This window comes from Protobothrops mucrosquamatus, unplaced genomic scaffold, assembly GCF_001527695.2.
Source record: "Protobothrops mucrosquamatus isolate PMUCROS unplaced genomic scaffold, P.Mucros_1.0 scaffold1386, whole genome shotgun sequence".
Classification (NCBI taxonomy): Eukaryota; Metazoa; Chordata; class Lepidosauria; order Squamata; family Viperidae; genus Protobothrops; species Protobothrops mucrosquamatus.
In genome coordinates, this window is record NW_015387573.1 from 127,533 (window position 1) to 139,905 (window position 12,373).

The 12,373-nt window shown below is 41.0% G+C and overlaps 1 protein-coding gene across 1 annotated transcript in view; it reads right to left on the minus strand.

Moving 5' to 3' along the window:
* PLCG2 (phospholipase C gamma 2) overlaps window positions 1-12,373 on the minus strand; it is a 54,188-nt gene that overhangs the window by 1,608 nt on the left and 40,207 nt on the right. Inside the window, exons 22-31 of the mRNA XM_015821712.2 lie at window positions 8,887-8,983; window positions 8,568-8,634; window positions 7,410-7,567; window positions 7,173-7,275; window positions 6,503-6,712; window positions 5,394-5,539; window positions 4,603-4,717; window positions 3,931-4,095; window positions 2,414-2,502; window positions 659-837 (exon numbers count right to left, since the gene is read on the minus strand). Coding sequence (XP_015677198.1) covers window positions 659-837; window positions 2,414-2,502; window positions 3,931-4,095; window positions 4,603-4,717; window positions 5,394-5,539; window positions 6,503-6,712; window positions 7,173-7,275; window positions 7,410-7,567; window positions 8,568-8,634; window positions 8,887-8,983 — 1,329 coding nt within the window. The remainder of the gene's footprint in view (window positions 1-658; window positions 838-2,413; window positions 2,503-3,930; window positions 4,096-4,602; window positions 4,718-5,393; window positions 5,540-6,502; window positions 6,713-7,172; window positions 7,276-7,409; window positions 7,568-8,567; window positions 8,635-8,886; window positions 8,984-12,373) is intronic.

Sequence of the window (12,373 nt, forward strand, 5' to 3'; positions counted from 1 at the left end):
AGCTCCGTAGCTGCCTGCCAAGACCTTTTTACTCCAAACACACAGAAACAAAAACAATACACACAGTTTTGAAACCACAGCACACTACTTTGCCAGAGATTCAGCTTTTGTCCGTCACAGAGGTCCAAATGGCCACCACCACCCTTTTATAGCCTGTGGGGTGTGGTCCAGTGACTCAGCTTAATCTCTGGCACGTCTCCTTTTCTGCTGCGCACGCTTATCGCTCCTACGCTGGCGTGGATCCAGCCACAACTTCTCATTATCCGACACACCTGGCTCCTGGCCAATCTCTGAACCACCTGGCTCCTGGTCAATCTCTTCTCCGTCGGAAGACACCTGAGGCCTTGCCAAAGAGGAGGGTCCAGGAGAGGGAGGCCTAGCCATCTCCTCTCCTTCATGTTCAGAGCCTTCTTCCTCCGATAAGAGGGGCTCACAAGACGGAGCCACAACAGACGGCGCTGTATGCTTTGGAAGTTCCAAGCTGTTCTATGAGTGGATTCATTTATACTTCTTGTGGTGTACTCATCACGGGAAGTATTACTATCGCTTTACAAAGACCCCACTTGAAATACTGCACCCAGTTTTGGCAACAAGTCAATAAACTACTGTGAAGGAACTTCTGGTGTCGTTCTTGGTTCCTCGGGCCTGGCACACATACCTCTTGTTGCAGGTTTCCTGATAGACCTGCAGCTGGCCCTCGTTTGCGCTGAACTCTCTCAGCAAAGCATCCCGACTGGGACTCCGGGTGTTTCGTCGAGTGTCGTACAGCTGATTGTTCAGTTCTGCTTGCCGTTGACGCAGTTGCCGAAAGGAGGAATACAGATCTTCCTCGCTTTCCTTCAGAGAATAAAAGGAAAGGAAGGGGATCTTAGAACACAAACTGACGGAGAAGCGAAATAAGGATTGGATGGACCAGCCAGAGGTCGTTTTTAAGAGTTATGCGCATGTAACTGAAAGCAAATTTTTAAGCCGTCTAAATTTTTGCCGTTGCGTTATGCCAGACATGGACCAGATTGAGTCAGTCCTGGAAAGATGGGAACCTTTTATTTTAAACCACATCAAACGTGAAAACACGTGTAGTTCTTCACACGTGTTTATAGCTTTGCTGGCTGGGGCATTCTGGGAATTGGAGCCCACACATCTGAAAGTGGCCAAGGTTGAGAAACACCGGTTTAAACTGTTCTAAGCCTAAGTGCTCCTCAAAAGGAGTGAAAAAGCAAAATTAGAAATCAACAAAACGAACAAAAAACTTTACAACTCAGAAGCGCACGTAGCAAATGCTGCTTTGCAAGTATGAGTGAAGAAGAGTCCTTGTCTTAATCTACACCCCTCTCCAAGCTCCTTCCAGGAAATGTGGGATATGGAAGAAAGGAAAACCATCTCAGCACAAACTCTTCAGGAAGGAAGCCAAACCCAACAGAATCACATGCAGAAAAAACTCAGTTCTGGAAAAGGTTGAGCAAAATGGTTCCAAAGCTTTTTTGCTTAAGAAAAGAGTGTGGTGTTTCTCCTCAAACTGTCTTCGCTCAAGTTCTCTCGCCTTTAGTCTTGTTGTCAAGTTTTGATAAACGTGGGGATCAAAGTCCCTTTATGGCGTAGAGGTGCTCACTGCATCCATCCAATCCCACAGGAGATTTTTTGTAAGAGAAGAAAACTGCAACTCACTAATAGTAAGGTTCTATTGTGACGCACACAGCCCAACGTGTTTGTTTATTTTTTAAATTTGTATGTCGCCCATCTTGTTGATGTAGCTGGGTGGCTTACACTATAATGACAAGTTAAAAGTTTTTAAAAAGGTAATACGAAGCAATTGTCAGGCATGAAAGATCAGGCCCAATTACACTGATTTATTGCTAAACAGCCTATACAGAGGAATTTGCTCAACTAACTGTGAGCACCTGTTTGGAGTTAGGAATTTAAGCGAAAGTTGGACTTAATTCACTTTTGGCTATGTAGGGATTCTAGGCTGAGTCCTCTTTTAACTCCACCCCCCAGGATATGCTACTCCTTTTACATCAATTAAAATTAGGAGAATTAAATAGAAAGCTAAAAGTCAAAACAATGGATGATGTACGGGACAGGGATCTTCTCCACCCCATCAGCCACCCCTAATGTGACACGCACCTATCAGGGTCCCTGGCCAGCTGACAAAGCCAGATGTTCAGGCTCTCGCAATGGCGGGAGTGTGAGAGCTGACCTCACCTCCAACCAGAGAATATTCTGGAAGGCGGGAGCCACAAGAGAAAAGACTCTGCTGGATCCTGTCAGCCAAATGTTTATTATTTGTTTATTTTATTGATTCACATCGCACCTTTCCTATGTTTAACTCAAGGTGGTGAACACAGCAGCGCTTCATCAAAATGTCATTTGGTTGTACCATTTTGTGAAAGGTGAACTTAAGATATCCACTTACCAAGATCTGCTGCATCTCACAATATATCAGAAGAGAAGCCAGCTCCATGTCTTCACTATATCCGTTTTTGAGGGGGACTGACCGATAGCCTAAAGGGGCGGGATTAAAAGGGTTAATTGCCACTTCAAGGCAGTCTCAGACTTGCGCACCTGAAGGAACAAACCGAGGCTCACCTGTTCTTATCTTGAAAGGACAGAGTTTTTACTAGGAAGCAGCAGGAAAGAGAAGGCATCGTGAAGGATGGCAAGACAATCACATGCCCCACAGCTGGAAAAACCCACAAGCAGCCACAAGAGATCTGCACCTCTGCAACAGGTCAAAAGCAAAAGAAGAATCGAAGCTATCCAGATAATTATATTTCTTTTAGCAGGAGGCAAGTTCAGATGTAAGAGTAGCACAGTTGGAAGGGACTTTGGAGGTCATCTTGTCCAACCCCCTGCTCTCGCAGGAGACCTATACTATTGCTGAAAGACAAGTGGCTGTCCAGTCTCTTCTTAAAAGCCTCCAGTGATGGGGCACCCACAATTTCCGAAGGCCATTTGTTCCACTGGTTAATTGTTCTCACTGTTAGGAATTTTCTCCTTAGTTCTAGGTTGCTTCTCTCCTTAGTCTGTTTCCATCCATTGTTTCTTGTTCTGCCTTCTGGTGCTTTGGTCAATACGTTGGCCCCCTCTTCCTTGTGGCAGCCCCTCCAATACTGGAAGATTGCTGTCATGTCACCCCTGGTCCTTCTTTTCACTAGGCTAGGTGTTCCCAGTTCCTGTAATCGCTCGTATGTTTTAGCTTCTAGGCCCCTAGATGTGGTATAGCCCCCCTCCCCCCCAAATTCCTTTTGTAGCTGGCCTATGCCACTTGGCTGTATTAAAACCTCGCAAGCAAGAACAATCAAGTTCGCACTTAAGACTCGCCTCCTGATTAAGGAGCTGAAAAGAAAATAGTCAAGTGTTAGGAAAGTGCATACCCGACAGATCAAAGATTTGAGAAAGGGTTTGAAGTGTCACGAATAAAACTTGGAGATCAAACCTTTCAATTTAATTCTACTGTCACTTTCAGTCCAAACACTTGAGCTAAGAGCGCAAACTCATCAGCCAAACACGTTATAGAAATCTGAAGATCAATATAATACAGGTAGTCTTCAACCACAATTGAGCCCAAAATTTCCGTTGCTGAGTGAGACGGTTGGTTAAGCGGGTTTTGCCCCACTTTACGACTTTTCTTGCCACAGATAACAACAGGGCTGTCAAGTGAATGCGGCTTGCCCATTAACTTGTCAAAAGGTCGCAAATTGTAATCACAGAAGCCCGGGACTCTGCAAGCGTCATAAATATAAGCCAGGGGCCACGCATCTGAATTTCGATCACGTGAGCATGGGGGTGCCTCAGCGGTGTGACAAATGGTCATAAATCGCTTTTTTCCAGTGTCGCCGTAACTTCAAACGGCCACTAAATGAAAGGTTTAGGTCAATGACTACCTGTATGCAAAATTCCATGTTTGATCTGGCAATATTTGATACCTACCTGATTTGACTCCTTTGATTGGAAAAGTCGCATGTGCTAAGAAATTGGGGTCACTGAACATGTCTTCTTCATAGACAACGAAGCGTAGAAATGCTATGTTAGGGTCATAAATTTCAAATTTCACTTGCTCCTGAAGTGCCCAAACTGGGTTAAGACCATTGTCATCTGTAACAAAATGAGTGTTTTGTTATATCCTCGAGTCCCGCACACTGGCTTGAAGCAAGACCTGAAAATCTGAACACCAAATGAAGCCATGTCTTGTGATCTTTTGAGAGTTTTAAGTGCCTCTTATTTTTATAAAAAAAAAAACAAGGCCCTTTTGTGGCCCTTTAAAGGTTACCCAGTTTATTGTAGCATAGGACTGTGTGTAGCCTCAGGTACACTGAATAATCTGGAGACATGAAAATCCTTTCTTCTCTTGCTCACCACAGAAAGATGGAAGAAGAAGTAACACGGCATTATCTACAGATCGCTGTTTCTAAACCTTGGCAGTCTTCAGTTGTGTGGGCTTCAACTCCCACAATTCTTAGCAGAGGCCATGCTGGTTGGGGAATTCTGGAAGTTGAAGTCCACAAGTTTTAAAGTTGCCAAGGTTGGACACCCTCGATTTACACCATACGGGTTCTCTCCTCATTAAAAGGTACAACCCAACTTTTAAAGAATAGTACTTACTCACAACAGTTGTCTTGAACTTATTGTTGTCATATTCCGCCCCACAGATCTCCACCTCTACAAACGGGCAGGCGATACTTCTGCCAGACTTGGGAAGATGTCGAGCAGCAATGACCTGTTTTAAGACATTCCCCCAATATTCAAATTATTTCAAATGCTGAATTACTGGTGCAGATCCAGAAGCTATTCCTCAAACAAGATCATAATTTAGCAGCTTCTTCCTCCAATTACATAAGGCACAACTAATCCAATAGAAAAGATTCGATCACACCCATTCCAGTTTAGCTAAGCACTCAACTTTGCTTTTACTTTTTCATGATCTTTCTCCTATTTAGAATCAGGTGTAGAATGGATGTGTGTGTGTATGTGTGTGTGTTGGAATGAATGCTGGAACTCAGCTAGCCATAATAACTGCTGCTTTATGGGAACCCAAGAACGATTTGATAAGTTTTGGTGGCTGAGGAGCTGGGCACGTTTCAGGCTAATTGGAGAATGATTTATGACTGCTTATTAGGGGTGGGAATTGCAAATTGTTACTTGGTATTGGGGGGAATGGAAACTAGTTTTGGGTTCAACTATATAGTGCCGATACTCTGTCTCCTGAATAAAATGTTCTTTGAGGAAGAATCCTTGCCTTGAAGTTCTTGATCGGGTTTCGTCTATCGGAACCATGACACTAACAAGGCTGTCAAGTATATTTCAAAGGAAAAACAAAACCACTTATGGAACACCCTCCCCCCCCCTTTCCAAACTTTCCTTGTTTGTCAATAATGGTGGAGAAAAACATTTACCCTCACGGTCAAAATCATTTGCAGCTTTTTCTTGCATTCGTTTAGCACCGGATCGTAAGCCTCATTTCTCATGCCTTCTGGCTGCAGCACGTAGCCGGTCCAACCGTTCAGTGCGAACAAAGCTTGATTCATTTGCATGTATTTATCTGAGGAGAATATTTGGAATGGTGGGGGGGAAAAAAAGATTAGCTAGTTGACCTGGGAATAAAACTTGAGATATTGTGCTCCTTTGTATCCTGAAAATATTAAATTCCAGCGAAATATGGCAAATGGGACTGAGGATTATTATTATTTTTGCCACTTACTGAAACCGTAACAGTATTGTTTGGAATTATAGGGGGGGAAAATGCTTTTGTTACAAATGTGTACCAAAATACATCAGTGATGTGGCAATAAAAAAAACTATATATGTGTGTGTGTGTCAATGATTAAAGTAAACACTGAAGGAAAGAAAACCTAATGATAAGGAAAAATGAACCTGTAGGGAAAAATCTACATACTGTAGTATAACATAGAATTCAGTCCTCAAAAAACCTGATTATAGAGAAACCACAAAAATACCGATCCAGCTTCCCATTTTGAGAAGAAAATGACTTTTCAAAATTGCATAAAGACATACTTTATATTTCATAGAAACAGATTAGCAAACTGAGATTAAAATACACACACACACACACACACACAATCTATCTATCTATCTATCTATCTATCTATCTATCTATCTATCTATCTATCTATCTATCTATCTATCTATCTATCTATCATCTATCTATTTATATCTATATATACAGCTAAATATATACAGAATATATATATATATGTACACACAGCTAAATATATATAGAATATGTATACAGTATATACAACTAAATATATACAGTATATATGTATGTTTGTGTGTGTGTATATATATACAGAATATATGTGTGTATATATATAAATATATACAGAATATATGTATATAGTTTGTACATATTTAGCTGCCAATCTCTCTCTCTCTCTCTCTCTCTCTCTCTCTCTCTCTCTCTCTCTCTCTCTCTCTCTAACATTCAGCGGGATCATTTCAGTAGGTTGTGAAGTGAATGAGAAAGTTGCTTTTTTTGTTTCACCTGGTGTCTGGAAATTGAGAGCCACCATCTGCACCCCACAAAACCAGAAGCGAAAAGGATCATAATTTGAGGAATCCACTCTTTGCCCTTTGGGATAAATTCGAGTCAGCCCCTTCTGATTGTACTTCAGCAGGTCAAGCGGTTTCTGCTTGATAATGCTGTCTGCTTTGGTTTCCACAAAAGAGCGAATTTCTTTGAAACTGGGATTATCTATAAAAAGAAAGTGCAAGAAGAAGCTATTTCATAAATATATACCCTACATAACCCGCTGCAAAATAAATCTGAGGACAATTTCTGAACGCAATCACTACGTGGTACATGTTACAAGGCCAATGTGGGAATCAAAGAAGTAACTGTCCTCTGTTTTGGTGAAGGAGTGTGCTGATAGCAGAAGGTTGCAAAGTAGAGGCAGGAAAGAGATAGATAGCAATTTCCATCTGTATCTCACTTCAAATAGAGAGAAATCGTGGCATCAACTTTTAGACATCCTAGCCAGAGAGGAGAAGCTTCCAAAACCTTTACGTTGCAGATCTCCCAGGTGTGCAATATTGGAAAATATGCAAATAACAAATAGTTTGGTTTGAAGAGACACCCCTCTTCCCGGAAAAACAACAAATATTCTTTTTTTGGTTTAGCAAGCTAACTGTTGGGTTAAAAAAAAATGGTTTACCGAGGCTGTCTTTGGTTTTGCTTGTGGGTATGCAGTAGATTACCAAGTCAGACAACTCCATGGCAATTAACTGCTTCTTTTCCAAGTATCCTTTTAAAGTTTTCTGTTTTAAGGTTTAAGAAAAAGAAAGGGGGGGGGGGAAAGCGAAGTTCAGAAAGTATACATTAGATACAGAATATTCCGCAACAGAATATTCCGAAAATATTCTGAATCTCTACTCAGCCTTTTGGCTCTCACCTCTTCAGCAGTTCTCCAGGTGATTTCTCTGATGCTCTGAAACCATTCAAACCACTCTTCTACTTTATCGGTGGCAAACTCAACGGGAGGGTCTTCAAGACTCTTGGGCTCCAGGACAAAGACAAAACCCTTCCCGTGGTTCCCTTGAGGCATTTTCACTATTGGAAATGAGAAAACAGGAATGTACTCAACATTCTTCTAGCCCAGTGGTTCTCAACCTTTTTAATGCCGCGACCCCCAACCGGTCGTAAGTCGAGGACTAAAGGTCAGCATTCAGCTCCTGATTTGACCAGCATTCAGCTCCTGATGGGTTGACCAGCATTCAGCTCCTGAAAGGGACGGGCCCTCGCGGCGCGTACGCACCAAGGCGGGGGACGCGGCCGGCTCCGCATCGACCGTTCGCCGTCTCTACCTCGTTCGGCTGGTGGTCGACCGGGTCGAGTTCCCTCCATTCCGTGGGCGGGGAAAAGGGGGAAAAAATGGCGGACAGCCTTGCTTGGCGACCCCCGTGAAATGGTCGATCGAGCCCAAATGGGGTCGCGACCCATAGGTTGAGAACCGCTGTACTAGCCGAATGTTCTACAGGGCCTCTGGGCTCCTCCCTTTTTTAGGCCATAAAATGCCAACTGCATCTTGTCTATTATGCCTTCAAAGGTTTCTTCGTGGGGAGGGCATTTATGAGCTTGGAAGCACTGTTCACCCTCTGGGACTGCAAACACGGTAAGGAAAAACTATCATATTGACTTAAACAGATCAAAGATCCACGCAGATGTGGACTTGAGAGAATACAGAATAACAAGAGTTGGAAGGGACTTTGATGGTCTTGAGCAGGAAGCCCTATATCCTTCTGGACAAATGGCTGTCCAATCTCTTTTAAAAACCTCCAGTGATGGAACACCCACAACTTCTGGAGGTAAGTCATTCCACTGATTAGAAATTTCTCTGGTTCTAGGTTGGATTGCTCTTTCATAAGCTAGGTAGAAAATAATCAGTAGTATTGCCCTTATGAAGAACTTGGAAGAGGAGGAGGGAGGGGAGGAGGACGGGGAGAAGGATCCTAAGATTTTCTGTTAGAGCTATCTTTTTCCCCCCTCCATGTCACCTACATTAATTCTAATTTAAGAAACAAAAAAAAAATGGAGCCCAGCATCTACGTACCCACTGTATATAAATTGAGATCCAGAATTCCCCGACATAGTGACCCTAAGGGGTTGTCCTCAAAGATCTGGAAAGAAAAGATTTGTATTTCATTATATAGTTGGTTTTTTTTTATACCTATAGTGGTAAGATTTTTAATCTCCAGCCTTTAATCATCCTAGTTGCTCTTCTCTGCAGTTTTTCCAAAGTCTCAACGTCTTTTTTGTAATGTGGTGACTAAAACTGGATGCAGATATTTATATACTGATAAATCATTTTAACGGACTTGAGAATCAAGAATACATGCTGACCTGTGAATCACCCCAAAAGTTTTTCCTACCTGGTTCTCAAGCTCCTCCATATTGTCAGATGACATGTCTTCAACGTAATTGGATGGAAAATAACGCTGAACTTTATATCCATAATCGCCTTTCCACCTGGTTAAAAAGGAGAAAGAACTAAGGAGTGAGATTTGAATAACAAGAACAACTTGTAAATTATCAATTGAATTATAATCATCAAGCGATTTGCTTATTAGATCTGAATCTTTTAAAACTGCCCATCTCGTAAAAAACCCTCAAGGATGCTTTTAGCAATCGTCATATCTAATCATAAAATAATATATGCAGTCTCTAAAACATAAGGCCTGCTCCCAAGCAGAAATGAGATGGGCAACGTAATCAGAATAAATCAAGTATGAAAAATTTCTGGAGAAGATAATTAACCAGAAGAACACAATTTCAAAGGGGCCGTGGTTAATGGAATAGCGCTGATGGGTCATCACCACAATTATGCACCATTTCAACATCCTGCATAACTGATTTTAAATTGTGCCACCTACATTGCTTTTTACACTGTTCTTTTGTTACTTTAAAATGCTCTGAAATTTAAGAAAACCAGAAGCTTATGTAGTTTTGGATTACATTACACTGAGTGGGCTGGCAGAGAAAAACAATATAGAGGGAAATGAATAAATGAATGTGATTCTTCATGCAACTTGACACAAAACTATCTCTGCACCACCGCTCTGGGCCTCCCCCAAAACTGAACAAAATCGCGTTGGATACTTTACAACTCCGATAAAAGCATTCTGTACTATCTCATCATCATTTTAAAGCTTTGGTTCACACAGGGGCTGCCACAAAGAAGAGGGAGTCAAGCTATTTTCCAAAGCGCCTGAAGGCAGGACAAGGAGCAACGGGTGGAAACTAGTCAAGGAGAGAAGCAACCTAGAACTAAGGAGAAACTTCCTGACAGTGAGAACAACTAACCAGTGGAACTCCTTGCCTCCAGAAGCGGTGAATGCTCCAACACTGGAGGCTTTTAAGAAGAGACTGGACAGCCATTTGTCCGAAATGGTATAGGGTTTCCTGCCTGAGCAGGGGGTTGGACTAGATGACCTCCAAGGTCCCTTCCAACTTTTTTTATTATTATTATTATTATTATTATTATTATTATTATTATTATTATTATTATTATTATTATTATTATTATTATTATTATTATTATTATTATTATTTTCAGTCAAGTTTTCACTTGAAACAACAGAAAAATCATATGAAGAAATCTACTGTTGGAAAACAGTTTGCAAGTAGACCTCAATTAATGAATAGACTAATGGTAGTCTATATGCTACCGTCAGTGTGTGAAATTAGGCATTTTATAGAATGCTTTCAAAATCTAGAGACCGGCAAAAGTGGGATGTTAAAAGTATGAAATGCTTAATATTTCATACATTTCCTAGGTATCTACGCCATGCCAAAAGGCAAACCGGCAAAGTATAACATACCCCCGCTAAAATGCAATTCTAGCCTTGCTTGTTGCAACAAGTAGATCAATGCTGGTCTTTTTCTCTCTCTCTCTCTTTTTTTCCAGTAAGAAAATCCTGTGCTTTATTTTGCATTTCTTCTTTCATTTTCATATATGTCTTTTCAATAAAGGGTTAGAGTTAGGCTAACTTGAATCCTAACCCCTTTCATGACTCTCTTTTCATACTTGGCTTAAATACTTCTTGTCATTCTGCATAATGCCTAGGTCTTATAGACAGTGCCTAAGGAAAGTATATGGCGTATTGAAATAACAGAGACATTTCATACTTTGCCTTAAAAATGTCACGCATTCTAAAGATTTCCTAGGCGTTCTATATGATCCCAGTTTTTTGCACCTTGCCAGTAATGCATATAACAGCCTCAACAAAAACATGTCCCAAAGGTGCTTTTTCAAAAGGACACTGGACTTTCTTTGTTTTTCCTAGAAGACATTTCGCTTCCCATAGAAGAAGTTTCTTCAGTTGCCTGAAGAACTGAAACTGAAGAAGCTTCTTAGATGAGAAGTGAAACATCTTCAAGGAAAAATAAAGTCCGGTTGCCTTTTGAAAACAAAACAAACAACCCCCTTTGGGACAAACGTGACCTGGATGACTGAGAATCTCCACCACGGAGATTCAACAAAAGTACAAAAAATAATAATCCAAATCTTACCAGCCGCCACTTTCTTTGGAGACGTTATGAATTAAAGCTCCCCGGCAAAATGTCAGCTCATCATCTCTCTTAGCTTGATAGTCGTACAAGGCTTTAACCGTTCTCTGGGGCTTCGAGGAAAAAAAAAACACCAATGGAAAACATTTCAGACCAACAAGTCGGCTGAATTTTGAGAAATGCTATGAATCGTTCTGATGTTTGAATGGAAAAATTAAAGATAAAGAGTAATTAGCTCCCCATTCTTTTGGACTTGGATATCACTCACCACAGAAGGTGTTATTTCGGTGGGCTCCACGTACATCTTGACTTCGTATAAAGAGCTAGGATCTTTCTCCTAGGTTGAAAATCAAAATAAAATGAGTTACCATCAAAGTCTCGGCTCTTGGGCATTTTACCTTGCTTACATTAGCATACAGCAACTGAATATTGGAAAATCTACCAGATTTCCCCTTTCTCCTCACTTTTGGGATATCCCCTACCCCCCCCCCCAAAGTCCAGCAGTATTCTGGCAAAATTTGAGGGGAACTTTTTTGATATTTGAGCTAGCTAGAAAAGGGAAGTTTTCATAATGACTGATAATTTCATTGTCTTTTAAGATCTGGGTCTTTTTTCTTCTTAGTCTTCTGCTCATGAAAAGTACCTGACTTTATATTCAGGGCCATGTTGTCTAGGTTGCCACCCTAAGCTAAGCCATACTCTGATTGTGGGTCCTGATTGTGTTGTGGTATGTAACACAGAGAATGTTAACAGTCTAAGGAGGAATCATCCAGCATTTCAACATTTATTTTCTCATACAGCCAGAAATGATTTTGGCTTATTTTTACCTGCTTGGGATATAAGATAGTTGAGTCTCTTAATCAGAGTCTGAGGTTGGCTGGATTGAAATTCCCACTTTTCAATCTTGTGCTCTCAAAGTTAAGTGAGTACATGATTTTAGGGACTGTTCTAAAGCGATGAATCACAACTAAAGAATGCAGTGTGTTTATGGCAGTTTTAAGGGATCAACAATTTATCTAGCACCTTGGCTGCATGTCTTCCTATAAATATCGCTACGTTTTTAATTACTAGTATTGATCTTACAATAATTATTTTAGCATTCTTTATTTAACTTTATTTATAATACAATGAAGAGACTATATCCCTTAATTAGAGGGCTAATTATCTCGGAACCTAGAAGGGTAAGAAGGTAGAAAGAAACCATTAGTTGTCAAGAGTCAATACTGACTCGAAGACATAGAGAAAGGAAAACCACACACATGTATAGAACAGAATAAAAGAGTAATAGAGCTAGAAGGGACCTTGGAGGTCTTCTAGTCCAACTCCCTGCTCAAGCAGGAAACCCTACAC